We start from the raw sequence: 24,606 nt of genomic DNA, 5'->3' as shown, positions 1-24,606 counted from the left end.
CGGCCGCAGCTCCGGGGCAGAACCGGGGGTCCGGGGGCAGGGACCGGGGGGTTTGGCTGCTCCCGGGCGGGGCGGGGAGGGGCCGGGCCGGGCCCGTCGGCTCCGCTGCGAGAAGCGGCCGGTGGCGCGGGGGGAGCGGCGGGGGCGGCACCGGCACCAGGAGGGCCAGGGCCGGGACCGGGGCGCAGCGCGGCTCGGGACCGGGCGGAGGCGGGACCGGGCGGGGCGGGGGACCCGGCGGCTCCGAACCCGCCCCCCGCCGCGGGGAGGAGGCGGTGGCCGAGCCCCCCCGCCGAGCCGAGCCGAGCCGCGCCGTGCTCCAGCCGCGCCGTGCTGAGCCGCGCCGAGCCGAGCCCAGCCCAGCGGTGCCGAGCCGCGCCGAGCCCAGCCGCGCCAGAGCCGAGTCGTGCCAGCCGCGCCGTGCGGAGCCCAGCCGTGCCAGAGCCCACCCGGGCCGAGCCCAGCCGAGCCGAGCCCCGCCGTGCCAGAGCCCAGCCGTGCCGAGCCGCGCCGCGCCGTGCCGAGCCCCGCCGCCCCTCCGCCCATGGCGGCCCCCGGCCCCACGCGTGCCCCGGCCCCGGCCCGGCGCCGCCGCTGAGCGCTGCGCCCCGGCCCGCCGCCAGGTAAGTCCCGCGGGCGACGCCGGGCACCTGCCCACGCCGGGCGGGTCCTGCCCCCCGGCCCCGCTCCGGGGGTCCCGGCGGAGCCCCCTTCCCCCGGGGGCGTCCCCGGAGGCTTCGCCGCGCGTTATCCCCCCGCCCGGGTGCTGCCGCCCCGCGAACGGGGCAGAACCGGGTGACTTGGGCTGGCTCGGAGGCGGGGGGGGGGGGGGGGGGCGAGCCAGGATCGGGCCCCCGCCGCCCACCACCCGCTCGCCGGCCCTCGGGCTGCCGCAGGAGTTTGCTTCATACTTGGAGACCGTCCCGGCAGGCCGAGCCGCGAGCGGGGCGGGGGGCGGCTTGTTCGCCGGGGGGGACGCCGCCTGTCTAAACATTAGTGTAAGGAACGGCAGGATGGGCGGCCGGGCTCCCCCGGCATCCCCCCGCCTCCCCCGGCCCCAGCCCCGCTGCCCGCACCGCATCCCGAGCCCGGCGGGCACTGGGAGGCCGGTTCCATCCCGGCGTCGAGGGAGGGAATTTCCCACTCGGGCTGCGGGCAGTACGGAGGCTTTAAAAAAACATCCTGGACCTCGGGTGTCTTTATTGCACATATATGGAAGCTTGTAGCCGGCACCGATGGAAATCCGACTGCTGCTTCGGGAGCCAAGGCGCGATTAGGCGCCGGGTCGAGGGCACGTTTATTGCGGCCGGCGAGGGCACGTTTATTGCGGCGGGTGAAGGGGCTGACGGCGGCGGCGTGCGAGTCCTGGACGGGTGCTCAAGTCCCAGATCTGAAGGCAGGATCAGCTCTGGATCCCAGATTCAGACTCTCGGGCTCACGGGTGCTCCTAGATTTCACGGCAGAAGCAGCCGAGATGCTGCATGGCACAAAGCAGAAAAATCAAGCAGGAAAGGGGGGGGTCTCCGTGCAAGATTTTAGGCTTGCGCGCTTGGTTTTGGTTTTTGAGCTGCTGGCTGTAACCAGGCCTTCGGTTCAGACCCAGCTCTACCCACCGTGGCGCTGGCTCGGGGTTGCAAAGCAGAGCCAGCGATGCCGTGCTGCGATGTGCGCTGGGCTGGGGCAGTGCCGCAGCGTCAGCATCCTCGGTGCCGCCACGGAGCTGCCCGTGGGTGTATCCTGCACCTCCGTCCCCAGCAGGTCCAGGGCTGGGCTGGGAGCGGGAGAAATGGGACTTACCTGTTAATACATCTCAAGTTTTTAAATAGCGCTGGATTTTTAAGTGCTTGCTCAGTCCTGGTCCAGCTCGTGTCTTGCCTGGAGGAAGGAGCAGAGGAGGTGCAGCGCATCCCGACGCCAGCTGCAGCACCCCACGGGATGCCGAGCTGTCCCTCCCGCTTTGCCATCAGGCTGTGCCTGGCTGCAGCTGCTTCGCGGCAGGATGCGGCCTCAGGGCCAGGCTCCTGCTGGGCTGCGTGGCCACGGGATTTGTGAGGGCAAGGGGGGAGCCCAGCACCTTCCAGGCCTCGTGACATCCAGCCCCTGGGCTGTAAATAAGAGGAGCTGGTCCAGTTTTCTGTGACGCAGCCAGAGGGGGACATGCAGGTCCAGGCACTGCTGCAGTGTCCCTTCTCCCTGGGAGGTGGGCGCCCCTGGGTGCCCGTGCTGAGGGAGGGCTGGGTGGCGCTGGGTGGTGCTGGGTGCTGGTGCGGGCCTGGCTGCGCTGCTCTGGGTGCCCTCCCACGGTGCAGACGTGAATCACAGCTCCCCGCGCCACCATCTCCTGCTCTCCCAGCCAAAGGCCCCTCGGTGGGCTGCTCTCCGACAGCCCTGCCAGGCTCCAGGCTCCAGGCTCCAGCCGTGCTTGCAAGGTTGATTTCCACCTTCGGGGAGCTGCAAGGGAGGAGCCAAGATTTGCAATGTCCACTTTTTTGAGGTCAAGGTACTTCTCATGTGGCCCTAAACGCAGCCCGGCCAGTAGCGCGACCAGAGCAGATGTCACCTTGGCTGTCCCCAGCACAGCATGCCACGCGTGCGCCCACTGCGGTGGTGCTCAGCACACAGCGTCCTGCCTGGGAGAGCCCCATCCTGCGACATGCTGAGCCACGCTGTGCCCACACAGGGGCGGGCTTGGGGGTCACAAAGAGCCGACAGTTGCCTGTTGATGCCAGCCCCTGCTGATAGAGCATCTTACGGTACCCAGCGGGGCTGAGCCTTGGCAGAGAGGGAGGTGCCAAGCAGAGGGAGGGTCCAGGGGCCCATCACAAGAGGTGCAGTAGCACAGCTCAGGACAGATGTGGTTGGTTTTTTTCCCTTGGTGCCACAGGCAATTTCATTGCTGGCCTAAGCTAAAGCACGTGTGCACCAGCCCACTTCCAGGACCCTTGCTAAGCCCAGCTGGGGCAACAGCATGTGGTCCCACTCCAGCAGCTCCCATGGCTCAGCATGTGTGGGGAGGGGGTGAGAGGACCTGCGTACCACCCAGCCCCTCCACTCCCACCGTGCCAGGGATCACTTTGCACCCCAGGAGTGCTGCCACAGTGATGCAGCCATGGGACAGACCAGTGCCTTGGTCAGGGTGAGCCATCTGCTCCAGCTCCACCATTAGCTGGTTGGACTGGAGACATCCCACCTAACCCAGGTTTTGCTGGGATTTGGCCAGTTTGGAGTAGTCTTTCCCCATTGAACTTGAAGGAGAAGAAGAGAAGCCCAAACGTGCTCCCTCTTGGTTGTGCCGGGCATGGTGCAGAGATGCTTTCATGTGAAGGAGCATCCCGCCAGCACAGGAATGACGTGACCCCCTCTGCAGCTGCCCTGGGAAGGGAAATGCCAGAAGCAGTTTTATTCCCATTACTTCTTCGTCACGAAACCCAAAACGGGCTCACTTTGTAACTCAACATCCAAAGAGCTAAATTGAAACAATCTATTTGCCACTGCGTTGTTCTCGAACGACAACAAAAAAGCATTTCCTTCTGTAGCTGTTCAAAGGCCGCGTCACCAGCATCTCAGTCCCCTAATAAGCAATGTCAGCCGCATCAACGCTGGGTTTCATGAAGCGTTTTGATGGTGATGGAACCACATTTTTTTTTTTCCTCAGCAGAAAAGGTTTCCTTTGAACTTTGTCCAAACCAAGCGTATAACAGGATGGATGGTGGCTGCTGGGAGGGAGCAGGGCAGCCCTGCCGGGCCCTCGCTGGGTGAAGGCAGTGCTCTGAAGGGCCAGCATCCCTGCACAGCCCTGGCGCAGCAGCGGATGTGCCAGGAGGGGAAGCTAGCATCACTTCCAGGCTGCAATAATCCAAAGCAGGAGTTGCATTTTTCTCTATTTCAGCAGCTTTTTCACAGCTCAGGGACCTGGCTGCGTGGTGCTTGGGGCAGGGCGATAAATCTCATCCGTGAGCTCTCCTGGACAATGCCCGGTGCTGTGCCAGGAGATCGTTCATGAGCAGCATCTGGGCTTGCAGGTTTGCTGTTAGCAGGGCTCCTGGCTTTAGGGACCCCCTTGATTTCATCTTGCCCTGTTTTTTTCCAGGCTGAAGCAGAGGGGTGAGGTGGTTGTAAGCCCACCCCTAGTCCTTCCCAGGGAAAAAATGTGTCCCCAGAGGAACCAAATGAGTGCCAATTTTCAAAGCCTATTTAAAGCAAGCAAATAGGCCAGGATTTGGAGGATGGATGGAGCAAATAGCCATCATCATCGGGGGCTACGGAGGGCTGGCAGCCCACCACCCTCCAGGCCATGGCAGCTCCAGGGGCAGCCGGCCATCAGCAAACACGTTCTGCTCAAGTCCTGGGGGTCAGAACCACGTTTGCCCCTTCTTTGCTACCTCTGGGTCTCACCAGTGACAGCCATCGCTGTTAGCTGCACACTCGCATCACTGACCAGCCCACAGGCTTCTGCGCCACTTGTGGTGACTTTTTTGCCTTTAATAATATTGGTTTTGGCTGTGCTGTGCTGGAGCTGGCCTCAAGCACAGGGTGTATTTATCGCTGGCTGTTGTTGCTCCCTGACCTGCCCCTATAAAACACGGGTGCTGTTGGACTTGGTGAAGGCAGCTGGTGGCCAAGGACCTCCTGGGGCAGAGCCCCTGGTCCTGCTGCCCCAGTCAGCTTCGTGCTGCGTTCCTGGAGCAGAGCAGGCTCAGCTCATCCCTGTGCCACTGACCAAAATCCCAAATCCTTGTGGCATCCATCCCAGTGGTTGTGGTCCCCAAGCAGCTCTGGGCTGCAGCCAGCAGAGCTGTGCCAAGAGGAACAGGCAGGGGATGATCCCAGCAAGGTTCTGGAGTGGCCTTTTGGCTTTTCCCTGGGGCTTTTCCCTATCTGCTGCCTTCCCCAGGACAGGCAGGGATGCTGTGCCCTTGTGCAACCTGGGGGGACCAAAACCTTGGGTACAAACCAAAATGTCTTCATCCCCTCGAGCAGATGCTGCATCCCACCCAGGGTCATCAGTCCCATCCCTCCAGGGTGTCCCTGAGGAAAGACTTGCCTCTGATTTAATAGGGCAGCTGCTGTCTTCATTAAGTGGTGCTGGCTTATTAAGAGCACATTTTTGAGGCTTAGCAGCTCCATGGAGCCATCTGGGAGGGACAGTGCCAGCGGCAGAGCCGCCGCACGTGGCAGGAGGACGCAGGAGGCAGCCGCTGGCAGTGATGCTCCACTGAGCTGGGCTGGGTGCCGGTGGAATTGCCCCGCTGCCCCAAACCAGGGTGGGGATGCACCCAAGGGCAGTTTGGGCTTGGGGGGGCAAAGGAGAGGCTGGAAGGATCCAGCTGGGATTTGGGTGGCACGAGCCCTCCAAGCATGGACAGAGGCGGGTGTGTGGGCATGAAGGGCTGTGCCCTGGCAAAGCATCGCTCACGGTCACGTCTCCACGACAGAGGATTGATGGGGAGGAGAGAGGGGTCTGGCCCCCGCCTGCCTCCCAGAGCAGATCTGGGGCTGATAGATCTTCTCCATCCCCAAACACCGGCACAGAAGCTGCAGCAGGATGGGCTGCATGGGCCACCGGCAGTGGAGGAGAGATGGCATCAGCATGCCTGGGGCTCCCCGCCGGGACGGGGACGGCGGGGTGTAGAGCTTGGCTGTGGCTGTCGGCTCCGCTCCACAGGCAGCGGGAGAGATGCACGACGATCCATCTTGCTGGAGCTCTTCCTCCAGCGCGCCGTTATCTTCCAGCAGCCGTGCTTTAATTTCCTGTTGCTCTGAGCAGCACCGGTGGGTCCCGCTGCAACCTCTGGGCTGGGAAAGGTGGAGAAGTGGCAGAAAAGGGGCAGATTGCCCCTTCCTGCAGCCCCCAACCATCCTGCCCTCCCCTCGCTTCCCTTGTCGGCTCCTCTGCAGGAGCACAGGCAGGGTTTGGGTGGCTGCGCTGGGATTGCGAACAGCGTTTTGTGGCAGCGCAGAGCGCACCACGCCATCAGCTGGGGGCAGGAAAATTGGTCCCAGTCTCTTATCCACAAGCTCGATTGGATCTGAACTGGAGTTGTGGGAGACAGCAGCCAGGTGGGAAGGACAGTGCCACCGCAGCTCTCCCACACACTGATTCCTGGGTGTGATCAAAGGGCAAAATTGGCTTTTTTGGAAGCTGTGTGGCTTTTCCACTCGGAAAGCCTCTGGTCCCCAAGGGCATCCCAAGCGGCTTTTCCCTGTGACAACAGGAAGGGTCAGGGGATGTGTCCATTTGTATCAGCATGATGCTGCGCCACCGTATCGGCATCTCTGCATGCAAAGGTCCAGGTGACCCACATCTGCTGCCTTTTGGAGACCCTCCAGCTATTCCCGTCATCTCCAGCCCTCTTTATCCCAGGCATCCCCCAGTTCTGAACTTCCTCCACCCAAAAGCTCAATTCCCAGTCTACTGCTGTTGCTGTCTCGGGAGGAATTCCTCATTTGCTCACTCTGGAGCAGTGCTAAGTGGTTCAATATGTCGGCGGTTGCTGCTGGAGTTGGACAGTAAATGCTAATGGGATATTAGTCTGTGCACCGTCCAAAACCCACTGGAAGGGTTTAGTGCAAATTGGATTTGCAAACCTCTCTCGGGTCTCTCTGCCCTTAGCAAAGCGCTGTAATCCCTGGCGGGTGCCTTGACAATCCAGCTCCTTTTGTACAAAAAGAAATTAAATATATATAGGGATAAGAGGAGCGAGGATACGGGGGAATTCCCACTGCCAGGCTGGAGGTGGCATTGGCATCACCTGCACTTCTTGCTTGGGATGCTGTTGAGGGATGCTGTTGAGGGATGCTGTTGAGGGATGTGCATGGGTGCTCATTGCTCATCCCTCGCAGGGCACCCAAGAGGCTGTAACTCCTCCATCCTGTCCCTGGCACCGCTCATTTCCTGCTTGCAGGGATGCTGCGTTAGGGCAGGATCTGTTTCTCTGGGGACAAGAACAGGAATTATTAAGGTGGGAGCTGAAGGGACCATGCCAGCCCACCAGATATGTGGAAAAGTCAGAGGTGGCCACTCTGCTCCCACCTCTGACTGCTCTGGAAAAATGGGGAATTAATACATGGAGGTTTTCAAGGGCTGTTGTGCTCCCAGGGCATTTTTGCAAAGGGGAAGCTGAGGCACACTGCAGCACAGTGACCCCTCTGGGGATCTGGGAGGGGGCTGGAGCATGCCATGACACCAGCCAAATCCACAAGGAAAGAAAACCCTACAAACAGGGAAGGCGAAAATGGCCAAAGCTGCTGTGTGGGAGGAGGTGATGCTTTCATGGCAGCCTTCTTGCCCTCCTGCCTCTGTTATGTTTTTTCCTCCTGGATCCCACCGAAGGTTTTGCTTTTCTTGGGAAAAAAAGGAGATTTTGCCCCCAGCACACCCGTGGCAGCTCACAGATACCAGCAGTGTTGAAACCAGCCCAGAGGAAAGCACATCTGGGGCCTGGACTCCGTCTCGCTGCCAAAATTTAAGCTTTTAACCCTATTTCCCGAGGCACTGGGATTGTTCAAACAAGCCACAGTAATTAGTTTCCTCTGACAAACCACCCCCTTTTGGCATCACAGGGTTATTTAGTGCATGAAGGGGTGGTTTGTCACTCCGAAGGAAAATAAAAAAATGACGTTCAGACTTCAGGTTTCAGCACGAGGGGGAAATTCTGGGCTGGAGAAACGGTGTGGGGCAGTGCACGAGGCTGCTGTTTGTCAGCACACCAGCACCCATGGGTGCCCAGCACTGGGGGTGCTTCTTGCATGTGCCTTTTTTTTTTTTTTTTTTTTTTTCCTGGAGTTATCGGTGGTTTCCTGCAGGGCTACAGAAACCATCCTGGGTTTGGTGGGATTTCAGATGATAGATTTGTATTTTCTCTGCCCATCAGCAAATGGGATTTGGCTGCATCAGTGGGATTTTGTGCAGGTTTTATTCCCACCTCGTTCCCCATTACAGCCTTGTTCCGCGTCATGCCACAAACCGTGCTCTCAGCTCCAGCTGCTGTGCCGAGCAGTACCCTCCTGAGGCATTTTATAGTAATTTTATCTGTAATTACTCATCTTGTATCATAAAGGGCAGCTCTTGCCGCTGCTTAGAACTGGCTGAATCGGCTTATGAAGGGTTTTGGGTTGCCGCAGCCTCGCTGACCTTGGCGAAGCAGCCGCACCTTGTCGGGGTCAGTGGGGATGTGCAGCCGCTGGGCTGGGGACCAGCACGTGCTGGAAACCACGAGCTGGGGACCACAGCACCCATGCCCAGCCTGCCAGGATTTTTAACGACTTTGGCTGCTTTGCAGCTAGAAAGATGAATAGAGATCCCTGAAGTGTGATGTTTTCAATGATTTATTTGCAGAGCTGGGGGGGGTGAGGGGTGCAGGTCCCAGCCGGGTGCCCCCAGACCCCCGTGCAGCCACCACCCGGGTATCCCTGAGCTGGCGGGGCAGGGTGAGCGCTGCAGTGAGTCGTGCTGCATTTAAACCACTGCTTTTTTTTTTTTGCTTTTTTTTTTTTTTAATGCTGATTTATATTGCAGCTGTGTTTCTGCCTCCGTCGTGCCCCTGCGAGTGATGGAGAGAGCAGCAAGGACGGGAGCGGCAGGGTGGGAGGCGAGGGCAGCCGGGGCTGGAGGGGGAGCAGCAGCATCTTTATTTGCCCTTGCAGGGACCAGCTAAGCCCAGCCGGGGCTGAGCCAGTCCCAACGGGGGGGACCCGACAGGACACCGCGGCAGGAATGGCCACGCCACTGCGCTCAGCTCCACATCTGCAGCGGGATTCCTCCCCGCTGGGCACCCGCTTCGTATCCCCTGTTAATTAATGACATGAAAACCCGCGTGGGACCGCTGGGGAAGGAATCAAAGGTGCCGGCGCTGCCTGCCAGGGCACGGATGCGTCCCGTGGGGCCGCCTGCCTCCCCGCAGCCCCGCACCGTGCCGGGGCGCACGCCGCACGGTGAGAGCACAGATCCTGCGGGAGGGATGGGAGACGGTGGGACTGGTCAGCACCATCCTGGCATCTGGCTGGCGAGGACTCCTTGGAGGAACCCAGCCCCAAAATGGGTCTGAGTGGGGCCGGCTCTGCTCTGGGGGGACGCGGGAGGTGAGTGGGTTGTGGCCGTGGGGCTTCTGGGCTGGGGGCACCGGAGGGGTGCTGGGCACTGCACAGTGCACTGGCACTGGGGTTTCCGTCCCGGTGAATTTGGCTTCTCCTGCCCGTGCCAGCTGGGGTGGTGGGATGCTGGCGCTTCAATGTGCCCCTCGGCTGTGGTGCAAATCAGGTGTTTCCTCTGCTGTGCTCCATCCCCTCCTGGAAGAGCTCCCACCCCCCCTCGCTGGCAGTGTTGGCTCAGCTCCCATCAGTTGCTGGGGGCTCCCCTGGCTCAGGAACACAGACAGGGCATCTCCTCCTTGGCTCGGGGCTCTGGCCATGCCATGGGGGCTGCGGGGGGGCCTTTGCCTGCTCACTCCCAGCTCTGTGGCCTGTGGGGATAGAAGATGATGCCCTTTGGCGAGGCGCGTCACCAGAGGTGCCTCAGGATGCATGATGAGCATACAGCACAGATGAGTTAATGCACCCGAAATTCCTGCCACCTCCTGGCACCATCTCTGGTGCTCAGCCCAGCTTTGAGTGGGTTTGGCTCCCCAAAGTCCGAAACGAGGGAAATGGTGGGAACAGGGACGCGGCCATGGGCAGGGCTGCTGCGTCTGACGGCAGCTACCAAGGCTCAGCTCAGCAGGGCTGGAGAGCTGCACCCTGGGGACCTTGCTGCTCACATTTTGATGCAGCGTCCCAGCTGTGGCAGAGCCGTGACATCTTTCTTCTCCAGCCACAACCTGGAGCACGGTGTGGCCGTCACCCCCCGGCATCGCCTGCGGCACTGCAGGGTGCGCGTGCCCCTTGCAAATCCTTCAGCTGTGTCACACAGGCTTGGTGAGGATTTTTTTATTATTATTATTATTTTTATTGTGATGATGGGGTTGTGGTGGTTTGTGTTTTTTTTTTTTATTTTTACCCAGCTGTTTAGAGAGATGTAAACCAAACCTGCCATAATTCAGCCCGAATGTAAATGTCATGTAAGCGTGGGAACGGCGCAGCTTGCCGATGGTTGGCGTGTTCAGCCGAGGGGCTCCCCGCACTGCCGGGAACACTGATGCTCCCCCGGCTCTGCCACGGCCCCTTCTCCCTCCCCACCATCCCGCGGGTCCAGGATCGGCTCCACCACTGCCGTTTCCTCACTGGTGCCGTGCCGGGTGGCTGCAGCCAGGAGGGGCTTTGGTGGTTGCCCCAAGAGGCTTCCCCCAAGAAGCCCAGGGCTGAGTCTGGCTCATTTGTGGTTGTTCCTCTGGGGGGGGCGGGGGAAGCTGGGGCTGCGGGAAGAGCTTTGGAGTTTCTCGTCTTGGGCTGGTTTTCACTTAGGAAAAGCAGAACCATGTGTCCTGCGCTCAGCTCTGGTTTTGCTTACGGGGGAGTGGGGAGGGCTGGGGAGGGGGGGAAGGCGGCGCAGGGACGAGCCAGTGCTGCAGGGTGTGGGACGCACCGTGGCCATTGTCGCTTTTGGAGTTCAGAGCACGAGGCTGTGCCACTGTGCCGGGCTGGGAGAGCCGCTCAGGAGGCCACTGCACCGTGTCCCCAGCCAAGGGGATGGCTGCACTGAGGTGGTGGCAGTCCATGGCCCCGGAGCACCCTCCAGCACAGAGCTGGAGATGGGGACGTTGTCCTTCTTCCCCTCCCTTATGCCCCCACCTACTGTCAAAAGAACAGGAAAATCCAACAGTTCAACTCAGATCAGGGTTTGGGGCATTTTTCCTTTCCACACTCCCCATTTTGGGGCCAGTTTTGCCAGTTTGGGGTGGGTTTGACCCTGGGGCATCGGCCACCCTGCTGCAGGCAGTCCTGGCTGGGGGCATTGGAGATGCCAATGCTCCTTGCAGGGGTTCAGTTCCCAAAAAAGCGTGTCAGGAGCTTGTGACAGGTTTTGGGGAAAGGCTGCCCCGACGTCTCTCTGCCACCCCTGTCCCATCCAGGACCGCGCTCCCAGCAGGACCAGGCGCTGAGCCGGAGGCTGCTGCTGGAGGAGCCGCTTCTCAGCAGCCCCTGGAGCTCCTTCACCATGAGCCTGGATGGAAATTGTTTAATTCCTGCGGGGTGAGTCATGAGGAGCCAGGATTTCAAAGCAGCTTGGCTCCCATGTAAGGCACTAAAATAAACAGTGTGTGGCAGGTGGAAGCTCTCTCTGATGTTCCGTCAAGGCCTTGGTCTTTCCAAGTGTTTTGCGTTGCCAAAAAACCCTCGGCCACTCCATGGCCTCATCCATTCTTGCAGTGTGGCTGAGCCCTAGCACTTGAAAATAATGAATCAATGCCCGGAAGCATGAATCGACTGAAAATTTATGACACACTTATATTATAATGTCTTTTGGGTTCTGTTTCCTGGGCTTTAAAGCATCAGGACTGAAAGTTTTCACTCTCCTCCTTCCCCCTCGAGCAAGGAAGATTTAGGGTAAAAAAAGTAAAATTCTGCTTTTCCTCCCTCATCTCGTGACTCCAGGAGCTGAGGCTTTAAGGGATCAGTGGATGCTGGAAACAAAACCTGAGAGTCTGCTGGAAAAATTGGAAATGGGTTAGAAAAAAAAGAGCTATGAGAAAAACCGAGAGCATGAAAAGCGAGGGAAGTCCGAGAAGCCCGAAATGCTCTGGTGGTATGAGCGGAGGCGATGTCTCTGCGGGACGCGGGCGCTGCTCTTTGGTTTAGCAGGAAAAGGCAGCGGAAACACCGGCGCTCGGGAGCTGAAGCGGAGAAAACTCCCAACCAGAAATGAGTCTCTGTTGCTTTGACTTTGGTTTTGTGATGGGAATCAAGCCTTGGAAAAGTTTACTTAGGGCCATGGGGTGGGTTTGTTGGATCCTCTTTGAAAAGAAAGACGAGGAGCTCACAGAGGGGTTCTGAGGGGATCTGCAGTGGCGGGGCGAGCCACGATAATCAACTTGCTCCCTCCAGACTAAGCAATGGGAGTTGGCTGGCCTGGTAGTTGTTGCTTTTCCTTAAGATTTCCAGTTTCTCAGGGCACGGAGTGTTTTTTTCTCTGCCTGGGAAGCAGTGAGCCCTGGCAGGAGCCGGCTGTGGGGTGAGCAGGGCAGGTGAGGGCGGAGGAGGCTGCCGGAGCAAAGGCTTCGTGCCGGAGCGGGGCTGGTTTGGGAGCTGCCTGGCAGGGAAGGGTCTTCTCCTGCAGGGGTGAGTTTCCTGCTTGGCAGCAGGCGTGGCATGGCTAGACTGTTGTGATCGCATTAATGGGTTATCAGGAGAATGCAGGAAAATAGGGAGCTTTTGGGCTGTTCTCCAGGAAAGCTGAGTGCAAACTTTGGCCTTTCATCAAGCCAGGGAGGATCGCTGGGTCCCTCCCCGGGATGTAACGTGGCTGTGAGCACCCGAACCCCACCAGGACTCAGCCCAAGAGCCCCCCGGCAGCAAACCCAGGGCATGAACCCATGGACCATGGGTGTATTTTGGGGCTGGAGTAAGTGCACAGGCACAGCCTGGGGCAGAAGCCGGCTCGGAAAGCTGGGATGGCTCCATGGGTTTTGGCTCCCCGAGGTGTGCAGTAAGAGCCGAGCAGGGTGCCCAGCACAGCTGTACTTGCCCGTTTGCCCCGTGAAAAGAAGGGGGGTTGTGCTGGCAGAGGCTGTGCAAGGACCAGGCATCCCTGGTGAGACTGCAGCTCTCTGGATCCCTCCTGCCCGCGTGCTCCCCACCGGTCCCTTGGCACATCCTTGCAGCCGTGATTTTGTGCCTACAGCTCCTGTGGCACCCCAAAGCCCTGGGTTTGCTGGGTCCCTCCATCCCCTCCGGAGAGAGTCAGCAAAGCCCGAGCAGCCTTGTCCCCCTGACCCCAGCTGCCTCGCAGCCGAGCCCCATCCCCAGCCATGCAACGCAACCTTTTTCCAATATTGCTTTGAGCCTGAGGGACGAGCCACCAGTCTGGGTTGAATGGGTGAATCTCCAGGCCTGGGTGCCAGTCGGGGTACCCAGGGTGGCAGGGCTGCCTCCTGATCCTGGGAATGTGGGATACCCATCCTGCAGTGCTGAGCCCGGAGCAGGCGAGGCAGGGAGGTGGCTGCACTCTTGCAGGGTGCAGTAGCTGAAATGAGACTGGAGCAAAGAGCAGCAGCAGCAGCAAGGCTCAGCAGTGGCCATGCCCAGCACTGTGGGGTCTGGATGGGGGAGACCCTGGTGTTCCCCAGCTGGAGGCTCGCCGTGCCAGTGGTTGCAAGACTTGGACACATCAACGCTCAGACTAGGTATGAGAAAGAAATTTTTTACACTGAGGGTGTTGAGGCGCTGGCACAGGGTGTCCAGAGAGGTGGTGGGTGCCCCATCCCTGGAAGTGTTCAAGGTCAGGCTGGACAGGGCTCGGAGCAACCTGGTCTGGTTGAAGATGTCCCTGCTCATGGCAGGGGGTGGAACGAGGTGGTCTTTAAGGTCCCTTGCCACCCAAACTGTTCTGTGAGTCTGTGATTTTTACAAACAAAGATGCTGAGCCGTAGCTGTAGGCAACTTTTTGATAGCAGCCACTTGAGGTGTGGAGGTTTGGCCCTGGGTCCCCACAGGATTCGGCCCCACTCAGCATGGCCAGAGCTGTCGTCAGAGCTCGCCAGGCTTTGCCCGGTTCAGCTCCTTGCAAGTGCTTTGCACGCTCGTGTGCAAACCACCGCCCCAGGGCAGCTGAGGGTGCAGGTCTGCACCGGGGAGGGTTTGGGGCTGCGGGATAGGGCTGAGCCAGCAGGGCCGAACCCCCTGGTCTGAACAGCGTGGTGGGGACCCCCCAGCCATGCCTGCAGCAGCGGGCCCAGGGGAGCACGTGTCAAACCCCTTGTGATTATTTATCCTTACTGGGAGTGGGTTTGAAGTATGTGGAAACCAGAAAGATGGGAGGGTGCTGCTGGAACCCCGTCCTGGGTGAGTCACGGCTGCGACTCCTGCGTGCGCGTGTGTGTTTTTCCTTTCCCCCCACCCCAAACTTCAGCTTTCCCCACAGGCTGGCACATGCGGTCTGTGGCTTTTTAGAGCAAGAGAAACCACAGGCAAAGCCTGGAATATTTTTTTTATTATTATTGTTTTGCACGTTGGAACTGGGGTTTTAGTTTTTTGAAAGGTCACCGGCAAGTGGGTGGGGGCCAAAATTACTGGCTGCTGAAATAGGAGGCTTTTTTACAGGATGAAACCACTCTCCTAAAATTTTATGGGCTTGCAAGAAGCCAGGGGCCCTTCCTCAGGTGGACGGATCGAGTGTCGCAGCCTTGCTGTTTTCCTCACCGGCCCAGGGCGAAGGGGGCTGAGCAGGGGCTGAGTGCCCCGAGAGCCCCTCGGGGGGCAGCGGTGAAGGCTGAGCTCTAGGTCCTGGCTGCCCCATGGGGTCCCCTCCCCGAACGCTCGGACACCAGCTGCCCAAAGCTGCTTGTTCCTCCTGGGGGGGTGACTGCCGCTGCAGGTGGGGTCCCTTCCCACCTCTGGGTGCTGCTGGTTCCTCCTGGCCCTTCATCCCCTGGATTTTGCCCGCTCTCCCAGAACAAACTGCAATTTCCTTGGTCCTTCACCCTTCAGTGCCCATCCCGCTGCCTCGCTGGGAGCTGTTTGGTGCCGGTGAGCATTTTCGGTGCCTGTTCCCTGCTCTTACCTCAGAGGGGAAATCGGAACCTAAGGCACCTAATTATGATGACGAACGTCGATGCAAACACACCCAGCAGCCTCCTGCATCCTCCCCGTGCCCACAGGATGGGGAGCCAGGCTTGACCTTGGCTCTGGGGAGGAGGAGCGATGGCAGAGGGGGATGCCACTGTCCCCACTGTGGTGCCCATGACGCTGCCCACGGCGGTGCCTGTGATGCTCCCCACCACAGTGCCGTGACGCTGCCCACGGTGGTGCCCTTGATGCTCCCCACCACAGTGCTGTGATGCTGCCCACCACGGTGCCTGTGATGCTCCACACCAGCCAGCTGTGAACCCTGGCCCCAACGCAGGTTTTGGTGCCGGTGCGTGTCGGCGCGATGCCTCGGCCAGCCTCGCCGCTTGTCCCCCGTCGGGATTTCATGGTCTTGCCTCCTTATATGGCCAAACTATTCTTTTTCTAGCTTGGCATTGTTTATAGCCCAGTTGAAAATATTTAGAGTCTGGCTGGGTTCTACAATTATCTTGTAACCTACAGGGCATATAATTACTGTTAGTTAATGTGCAATTATCTGCATCCTGTAAAATAAAGGCTTGCTGGCGATGAGGCAGCGTTCGCAGCCTTCTTGTTGTTTTCTAAAGTAAAAGTGAACCTGTCAAATTCCATTTTAAAATAAACATTTTTCCCCCTGGTAAATTCTATTTGGCAAATATTGCTAAACTGGGGTTGGGTTTTTTTGCTTGGTTTTGTTTTGGGTTTTTTTCTTTCCTTCTTTTCTTTTTTTTTCCCCCCGTGGAAAATTTATTTCAAAAGGAGAAATGTTTGGAGTTTGCAAGGAGCTGAAATAAAAGAAGGGGCCAGGAGGCGGCTGCAAGTCCGTGCCGCTTTCCAGAGCCTGTCTTTGATGGGGATTTAATGGCCGACAGCCATTGATGGGAGCCCAGACCAGTTCCCCACTGCCCTGCCTGGCCACAGGGTCAGCTGTGAAATCCCATCAGATCCAATCTGGTTTCGATGGAGAAGATGGAATGGTGTAAGGTAAGGGCCCAGCTCGCCCGCCAGGGAAATGCCAGCCAGGTTTTTTTGTGCTTTGAGAAACTGCTGGGCTACAACCGCCGAGGTGGCCGGTGCTGCCGCAGACCTCGCAGCCGTGCCAGGATGGTCCAGCCACCCTGTTCATTTTTGTTCCTGAGGTTTTCAGGATTTTGGCTGGTTTTGGTGGAGCTGCCACGTCGGTGCACCAGCGGGGAGGGACTCAGGCTGCCCTGGAGCATCTGGGCGACAGGCTGGCAGGAGCAGACTCACAGTGCTGGGCGCACCTCACCGCAGGGCAGGGACATCAAACTGCACCCCGGCTCTGGGGGGAGCGGGGAGGGTGGTGGCACTGGGGGCTCCTGCTGCTCACAATGTCCCAAGGAGGGATGCGCCGGGCAAAGAGGTGTCACAGGGCGGCGTGACATGAGTTTGCCCATCCTTTACGCACAGCCACCCACTGCAATATCGGCCCCTGCTGCAGCCGGGGCGTGGGGAGTGGACACCCACCTGCCCACCAGCCTGTGTGCTGTTGGGGATGGACTGGCTGAGGACACCGCTGTGTCCCCACTGCCACCGCCAGCCCCAGGCCACCCTCACCCGCCACGTGCAATTTCCCCTTTGCAGCACAGCCCTGGGCTGTGCCGTAGCTCCCTACCTCAGTTTCCCTATTGCAACAGCGGACAAGTCTTGGGAGAGTGCAGGGGATGAGGTCAAGCCAAGGGGATGCTGGTGGTCCCGTGGGAGATGGTCAGCCAGCCCGAGCCACGGGAATGGGGGGAGGGAAGAGGGGGCCACGGGTGGAGGCCACGTAATAAGGATATTTGTTTTGCCTGTTTTGCAGAGTGTCAATGTTCTGACTTGCTCTAAGATGAAGGTATGGAAGTTTGCAGCCATTGCATCGATGCTCCTCAGTTCCATGTTATCCATTTTAGTTTGTAGAGACATGTTCAACGGAAGCCGGAAATACAGCCCCTTGCCTTCCTCGCCGTCTTCCTCACGGGCATCCTCCTCCTCCTCGCTGCCGGAAGCTCTGCGGAGATCCCCACGAGCCCTGCAACGCCACAGCTCGCTGCTCTCCCAGTGTAAGCTGCTGCGCCTCTGCCCCGGGCACCGTCCCCCCCGCACCTGCAGGATCCGGCCCCCACCCCCAAGCGGGGCAGCTTTCGGCGCACAAACAAAGCCCGACGCAGCCCACCGGGTTTATTCCCCATTTGCTTTGCCTGCCGCCCTCTCGCTCCTGTGCATCCCCTTAGGAGTGTCTGAAGGCGAGTTTAGGGGGCAGCGGGGGCTGCTTGGGCCAGCAAGTTGGGGGGGGGTCCTGCAAAAATACTGGGCACCAAACCTTGGTGCGAGCACGTCAGCTCTCCACACAGGGAACTGAACACAAACAGCTCATCTTAGTACAAAGAAGCTGCTTTTTGAGCTCCAAATGGCTTTTTTTAAAAATGTTTTTTATTTTATTTTATTTTCTGCACAAATGCAAAATGTCAAACAGGAGCTGAAGACGAGGGGGGACGGCCCCTCTCTGTGGGGAGGCAGCGGCTTACCCCGCAGTGCCGCTCGCCCCTCGCGCTGGCAGCCCGCTGAAACTCGCCAGCATGTTTGTTTTGATTCCAAACCATAAAGAACTTTTTGGGTTGAAATTTGGAAATCGATGACAAGCTGTCAAATTATGCTTTCCTCCGTCTTTCCTGTGCTTCCCCTAGCGCCGGGCTGGACTAACCCGGGCTTTAGGGTTAGGACTAAGGGACTTGGACCTTCCTAGCGGCTGTCAGGGACAGTTTGTGTCTTGGCTGCTGGCCCGGGGGTCTTGTCAGGGGGGGCAGCCCTTCCACCCAGCCCGTAGGGAAACAGTGCAAATATTAAATTGGTGTTTCTCCCCAGTCCCATCGCGGCTTTTCTGCAGCAGCATGTCTTGGTTGGAATTTGAGGTCTTTTTCTACTTTTCTGGGGGTATTTTTTGGCACGTTGAGGTGATGCCACTAAGGAGTAGCGCTGGCATCTTTAACTCCTACCAGGATGCTCTTTGCAGGCACTTGGTCCCTTTGGCATCCCAGCCGTGGTGCCGGCGTGTGGCCGTGCCGGAGAGGCAGGGCTGCCCCTTCCCGGCCACAGCCGTGGAAAGCGTGACCGTGGCAGGAGTTAATTGTGAGGGAGGGGATGGGATTCCCCCCCTTACACAGTTCACTTTGAAGGATGCACTTGATGTTGTGCAGTGGAAGGGGCTGTCTGGGACAGCTCCAGGCAGGGGAGAGCTCGTAGGGAGAAAAAATGAAAATAAGGCAGAAGAGGGAAAGGGGGGAAGGGGATTTGGGGATTTTTTTGCCCTCCCCTTGTGGGCTGGGGGTGGCTTGGAGCCACCCTGGGGCTCATGAGGCCACAGGGATCTCTGGCCTTGGGGTTGGGTTTTAAAGCCTTGGGGCGTCTCATGCCCATCACAGAGAAAAGCTGGTTCCTGGGCGGCGCTGTCGGGCTGCAGCGCTGGGTTCTGCAGGTTTTGTCATTGCTGCCGGGCATGGAGGGAGCCAGGAGCCAGCGCTGGGGGACAGCCACCGCCCCAGAGGACCACCATCCTGGGGGAGATCCACCAGCCACAAGGGACTTCCATCCTGGGGGACATCCACTGACCCCAAGGGACCCCCATCCTGGGGGACACCTACCCACCCTAGGTGGCCTCCATCCTGGGGAACATCTATCTACCCAAGGGACCTCCCTCCTGAATGACATCTGTCTACCCAAGGGACACCCACTAACGTTCGCCCCTTCTCTTGCAGACAGCAGCTTGCTGGAGAGCTACACAGAGGGGGAGATCCGGCAGCTGATCTCAGCACTGGTGGAGCGCTACAGCCAGGCCATGAACTCGGGTGGCCACGAGCTGCCACTCTTCCCCCGGGCAGGCAGCCGCAGGAAGCGTGCCCGCGCTCGCCACAAACCCTGTGCCCTGAAGGAGCTGGAGGTGAGCGTCAGCGAGCTGGGCCTGGGCTACGAGTCAGACGAGACGGTGCTTTTCCGCTACTGCAGCGGCACCTGCGAAGCAGCCGTCCGGAGCTACGACCTCTCACTGAAAAGCATGAGGAGCAGGAGGAGGATCAAGAAGGAGAAGGTCCGCGCTCGACCCTGCTGCCGGCCGCTGGCTTACGACGACGACGTCTCCTTCCTGGATGCCTACAACCGCTACTACACTGTCAACGAGCTCTCGGCCAAGGAGTGCGGCTGTGTGTGAAGGGCCGGGGCCCCCCCCGGGAGGAGTGGGCGGGAGAGGCGATGCCCCAGCCCCGAAACCCCGCTGGGCAGCAGGCAGAGGGACCGGGGGCTGCGGCGGGGGGAGAAGGATGGTCCCTAGACCTCTGGCTGGAGGAGGAGAGACTGAGCCGCTGGTGGATCCCTTGGCGTTGCTGTCCTCCTTGCTGCGCAGGACTAGAGATGTGGCTGTTGGTGACGGTGGAGGCTGCGGTTGTTGGAGCGGTGACAGCTGCTTGTGGCTTTTGTCCCCCGCTGGAGGTGGCCCAGGGGTCCCTGTCAGCCCCTCCAGAGGATGACAGTGGGTGTGCAACATGCATGGGGCATGTTCCACCCTTGGGATGCATGGCGTGCGCGGGGCGCATCCCGTGTCACACATACAGGTCACGCTGCCGGCAGAGGGGGTGTCACAAAGTCCCCTGCCGGGGGTGTGCCACACACAGCAGAGGTGACGGGTGCGGGTGTGCTGCTGCACACACCAGCATGATGCACAGGCGGGGTGTTCCTGCGCAGCGGGTGTTGCTGCCTGCGGTGCGGTGTGTGGTACTGGACAGGGTGTGCTGCATGCACGGGGGTCTTATGGGGTGCATTACAGGTGTGGGGTGCATTGGGTGGCTGTGGGTGCCCCAGGACGGGGGCTGAGCCCTGCAGCCTGTAGCTGCCCCCTGCGGGGGTTTCCCAGGGTTTTGTGACCACCGTGCTGGGATCCCTGCACTGCCAGGGGCAACTTGGCACCCCAGCTCCCTGTGTTTGGGAGCAGAGATGCACCAACGGCGGTTTGCACTCGGGCGAAAGGCTCTGGCTCTGCTCCCAGTGCCCGCCCGAGCCCCGTTTGCCATCGCCTCGCTCCCCACAGCCACAGGCTTTTCTTCTTAAAACTCGTGATAATCTGAAGTAACTGGATTAACCTCCCATCCCCCCCCTCTGCGGGCAGCTGGGCTGGAGACCTGCCACCACCGGGGAGGTGACAGAGCCTCACGAGGCCACCAGCGAAGCCGTGGCACTCGCCGCCCTCCGCCGGGTTTGCAGCATGGGCAGGAGCATCCGCGGTTCAGCATCCCCTGAAAGCCAGAGTGGCTGTCCCGGCCGCGGCACGTGAGTATTGCCCATCGCCTCGGTGGGGCTGGAATCACGCGGGAGGGGGGATGCAGGCCTGGGGTTTGGCTCCAGTTCACATTTACAGCAGTGTCACTCTTGTTTACTCTGCGGAGAAATAAATGAGACCGCAGACTTTTGCATTCTCTGGGCAGGCTATATTTGTTGCCTGGGATTGATGGGTTTTCTCCCCTTGGCCCTCTTCCCAGAAAAAGCAAATCATAAACAGAAGGAGAATATTGGTGTCATGTCCTGGGCATTAACCAAGACGAGGGAAAATGCTCTGCTTGCCGCCCCCTGGTCACAACAGTGTCCCAGCTCCTCAGTCCAGCTAAACGGGGGGAAAAAAGTCCCATGCACCTCCATCCCAGAGCGGCAGCAATGAGCAGGAGTGCTTGTGTCGATGCCCACAGCAGCCAGCAGCTGCTGCTGCAGGATTTTGGGGAGCAGGTCAGCATCCCCCAGGACAGCCAGCTCGGCTGGGGCTGGGAGACAGCTCTCCCCGCTCCATCTCCTGCGGGCGACCAGCAGCACTCCAGACCTCTGCAAAGGGCTGGGCTGGTGGGATATTTTTTTTTCTTGCTTTTCATCCAAACGCCGCTCTCGGCTGAGCGAAGCCAGGATGTAGTGAAGCAATATAAACACCATCCTTCAGCAGGGCTGGCTGCGCACCCGGCGCCACCCGGCGCCCCCAGGAAGGCAGCCTGCACTCTGTAGCACAGTTTTCCCCTCGCTGTTGGGAAAGGGAGAAGGCAGCCGTGGGCACAGAGGGCTGAACCTGTCCCTGGGGCATTGCACACGCTGGTGAGCAAGGGGTGCTGAGCTTGCATCCTGGGCGTGCAAACACTGCTGAGACCAGACAAACTCAAGCCACGCTGCAGGTGCATGGAGCTCCCCAAAAAAGCCTTGCAAGGTGCTGCAGCACTGCAAGGGAAAGTTTGCATCATGGGATTTGGATGGAAATGGAAAAGTTGTCTCAAAATTAAGCAGCCAGCGGGTGCGCAGTGGGAGCAGGATGGGGACAGCAGATGGGCAGCTGTCAGCGTGATCCATGCCATGCTCACAGCAGATAATCGGCTCACTCTTGACTTAAAAAAAAAAAAAAAAAGCACGTGCGCCCAAATCTAATAATAATAATAATAATAATAATAATAACAACTGCACTCTGAAGGACTTGGGTGCTTTCCAGTTCTCAGTACTATAAAACTAAAATTAGTTTTGTTGCAGAAGCCTCCAGTAAAAAAAAAAAAAAAAAAGGAACTAGAGCAATAAAGCAAGGTAAGGTGTTGCGGAGGCAGTGCAGGACCAGGCGCCATGGGAGGAGGATTTGCAGGATGGCTTCCCAGGGCTGCTGCTGCTGGCGGTACCCTGAGCCCAGCGGGTGCCTGGGAGATGCCAGAGCTGTTTCATTTCCCCAAGCAACTGTTCGCACCCTGGTTTGGGACATTTTTTCGCAATATTTAGGATTTAGGGTGCCTTGACTTGCAGGTGTGAGGGGGCTGATGGCTCTCCAGCCCCAAGGGGACCCTCATCTTGCCAGGGTCTTGTTGGGAGCAGCAGGGAGGCAAGGGGGCTCGGGAGCAGGTGGAGGGGGCTCAGGAGCAGGCAGAGGGGGCTCGGACACCCCAGACCCACTCTCCTACCTTCCAGCTGCAAAACACCCCCAGCAGCACCTGTGCGCAGCACAAACCTGGCTTGCAACCCCAAAAAAACAGATGCAATGCGGGGGGAAACGCCATGTGCAAGCTGTGTGTGTTAAACCCAACATGAACAGCTCCAATTAACCTTTTTTTCCCCTTTCACCCTGCTGGCAGCTGAGCAGCAGGCTGTGCAGAGGTGCTGGGAAGTGCCTGGGATCTGCTGCTGCCAGCACGGCGGCCACGCACACTGCGCCTGCTTTTTTTTTTTTTTTTTTTTTTTTGGGGGTGCAGCTGGGATTTGCAACGGCAAGACTCCCTGACCAGGTCTTGGGGTTAGCAGGGGCATCGCAGCCGTGGCCAAAGGGTGGCTTTTGCTTGGTGGCTTTCATGCATCTCACTTGGGGTCCATCTTCTGCATGAAGCTCCTTCGGCTCCGCTGCAGGAGCGTTGCTTGGCCCGTGCCGTCCTGCACCGCTGTGCTGCCGCCTGGGCATGGAAATATGGTTCCAATAGAAAGGCTGATATTTCCTTAATGCTTTCCATTTCTACAGCCCTCTCTGCTGTAATAGGAGCTGGAGCTGTCCGGAAGAATGTCTACAATGCAGAAAGGGCAAAAAAGGATGGAAAATTCCCTACTCAAAGCTATAGCAAAGTCTCATCTGGCTCCTTCCTCATCATCCCATGCGTTATTTAATGTTAATAATAATAAAGAGCGTGCAACGTCCATCAGGTAGGGTGTTCTTAGGTTGTTTTTTGTGCAGCTTGCCTATCTGTCGCTGCAGCTTTGCTGTTTGCAGCAGCATTGCTCCCCAGGAGATGAGGGTGTTTGATGGTGTTTGAAAAATCAGGAGGTTTGGAAAGACGAGGAGATGTTTAAAACTGTTCTCGTGGTTGTGACAGCGCAAAAATATGAGTGTGATGTTATGCTGGCTCTCCAACAATGAGTTATGGGGCGTTTCATTGTGGTCTACTATACACATTCTATACGTGCGTGCCTGTGTTTGTGTAACGCTGGCCAGTGCAGGAGGCGGCTGAAGCGCCGTGGCTCTGGCTCAGATCCACCGGTCGCTCGCATCGGTTGGGATCCCATTTGCTGACATGCTCTCCCTCCCAGTTTGGTATCTGTGAGGGGGAAATGGGTTCTAACAGCATTGTTTCCACTCGATGAAAGCGCTCACAAAGGAAGTGTTCCTTATTTAAACAGGTCCAGGAACTTGCTAGGAAGAAATCACTTTCCCAATGTATCAACACAAATGATTTTTCGGCGGTATTTGAAACCTCAGCCTTCCTCCTGTCGTAAATAGGGCTGCCACATGGTTTTGTTCGTGGTTAAACAAGGCGTAGCCTCAAATTTGAGGCCCAAGAGGAGCGGGGTGCGGAGGGGGGAGAAGTAAAAAAAGGGAAAAAAGGCGACTTGCCTCACCGCTGCCGGCAGGAGCAGGGGGAGCGTGCAGTCCAGCCCACGGCTCCACTCGGCACCATCCGGATTAACCCATTTCCCCTCCGGTATTGTCGGGTCTGACCGACCATCTGCAGAAGTTGATGCAATGCATCTATATTTTAGATACTCTCTATTTATTCGAAGTAACTTATGTTATTTATTTAGATACCATAGTGTGCCATCTACGTAATGCGTTCTTTCTCTCTCTCTCTTTTTTTTTGAAGTTTATTTATTGATCCAAATGGTGCCAAGTGCAGTTTACATTTATTACATTTCTACCATTTATTCTGAACGTTGGGGGGGAAAAAATGCAGTATGATTTTTTTTTAAACAAACATAAACTCGGGTGTGATGCCGTTACATACTCACGACAAAGTGGAAATAAAAGGAGGATTATATTGATTTCTCACTGCTTATTGTCTTCCGCTGCTGCCGGTGGGTACGTGATGGTAGTGGTGGTATGTCCCCAAGACGGGGATGGGGATGGGCAGGGAAGTGGGAAATTTGGCTTTTCTTTTAGGAGCACAGAGGGGGTCCCAGTGGCTGGCTGCAGGATGGCAGGCGCTTGGCTTGATTTTGCAGTTTCCTGCAGAAACCTCCATGCACACCTGCAAACAGCCACGTTTCTTGCATTTTTGTGCGCTGCAAAACTATATTTATGCAAACCAGCAATTTGAAACATTACCAAGGCTGGGCTGCTGCCTGCGTGGGTCTGGGCTGGTTTAGCCACAGAAATAATCATCTTTGCCCCCTTCTTGTAAAGGCACTTCCAGCTGCATTGGCTCAAAGACATGCCAATTCTGGCACAATGGCATTGAAAAAAAAAAAAAAGGAAAAGAAAACACAAGATTTTGATAGGAGTAGCCAGAGAAAAAAGTTCAGTTGTTCATCTGGAAGCAGTGCTGAGGTTAGAAACATGCTTTATTTTACAGGGAAAACATCTCAAAGTCAGCAGCAGGCATTGCCCGGGGTTTTGTTGCTCTTATTAAGATGATTATGGTGGTTGGTTAATATTTTGTTTTGGGTGAAATGCTGCAATTTGAAAGCCCAGCCAAGTTCAGGATGCAAACACGTTTCAAAGCTGTGGAAAATGGAAACGGTGGGACCAGCGCTGCCGCCACACACGCCAGTCCCACCTCAGCTCCTTCTCCCTGCTACTGGTTTCCAGTAGCTCCATAGAGGACTGAAGCCAGAGGCAACCTGCTGTTTAAGCCCCATTTTAGCAGACATTAGTTAATCCCATTTAAGGGACATTGAGCCTCTTAGATGTACATTGCCCCCTTTTAACATGTGCTACCCCACAGTTAACACACGTTATTTCCAGTTAACAGGTTACCCCCGCCCTCATTTAACACTCATTAACCCCACTGAGCACACATTACTCCCAATTAGCACATATTGCCCCATCTTAAAACACATCACCCCTGCATTTTACATGCATTATGGCATTTACCATGCAGAGCATCAGTGGCCCTGGTGCAGGGAAGTGCCTGCATCCCTGCCCTTTAGAAG

At 57.8% G+C, this 24,606-nt stretch overlaps 1 protein-coding gene across 3 annotated transcripts; it reads left to right on the top strand.

The window, feature by feature from the left end:
• Positions 1-224: 224 nt before the first annotated feature.
• Positions 225-23,492, top strand: NRTN (neurturin). 3 transcript variants are annotated; one of them, XR_008821700.1, is made up of 4 exons: positions 512-623; positions 16,520-16,760; positions 18,453-20,013; positions 22,205-23,492. XR_008821700.1 is itself a non-coding variant. In XM_056338038.1 (3 exons), the coding sequence occupies exons 2-3, from the start codon at positions 16,547-16,549 to the stop codon at positions 18,899-18,901; spliced, it is 663 nt and encodes a 220-aa protein (XP_056194013.1). In that variant the 5' UTR covers positions 225-623; positions 16,520-16,546; the 3' UTR covers positions 18,902-23,492. The 3 variants fall into 3 exon arrangements, 2 of the variants coding, with proteins under 2 accessions (XP_056194013.1, XP_056194012.1); XM_056338038.1 differs by having other exon boundaries at positions 225-623; positions 18,453-23,492; XM_056338037.1 differs by having other exon boundaries at positions 527-623; positions 16,611-16,760; positions 18,453-23,492.
• Positions 23,493-24,606: the final 1,114 nt, after the last annotated feature.

The sequence above is a fragment of the Falco biarmicus genome, chromosome 4, assembly GCF_023638135.1.
Source record: "Falco biarmicus isolate bFalBia1 chromosome 4, bFalBia1.pri, whole genome shotgun sequence".
Lineage (NCBI taxonomy): Eukaryota > Metazoa > Chordata > Aves > Falconiformes > Falconidae > Falco > Falco biarmicus.
Note: the sequence above shows the minus strand (reverse complement) of the source record. Positions and strands in the feature narration are given on the sequence as shown.

Bases quoted from the DNA above. Each gene is read 5' to 3' on its own strand.
- NRTN (XM_056338038.1), top strand. From the start codon at position 16,547: ATGAAGGTATGGAAGTTTGCAGCCATTGCATCGATGCTCCTCAGTTCC. The intron at 16,761-18,452 runs GTAAGCTGCTGC...CTTCTCTTGCAG, and splicing joins CAGCTCGCTGCTCTCCCAGT to ACAGCAGCTTGCTGGAGAGC.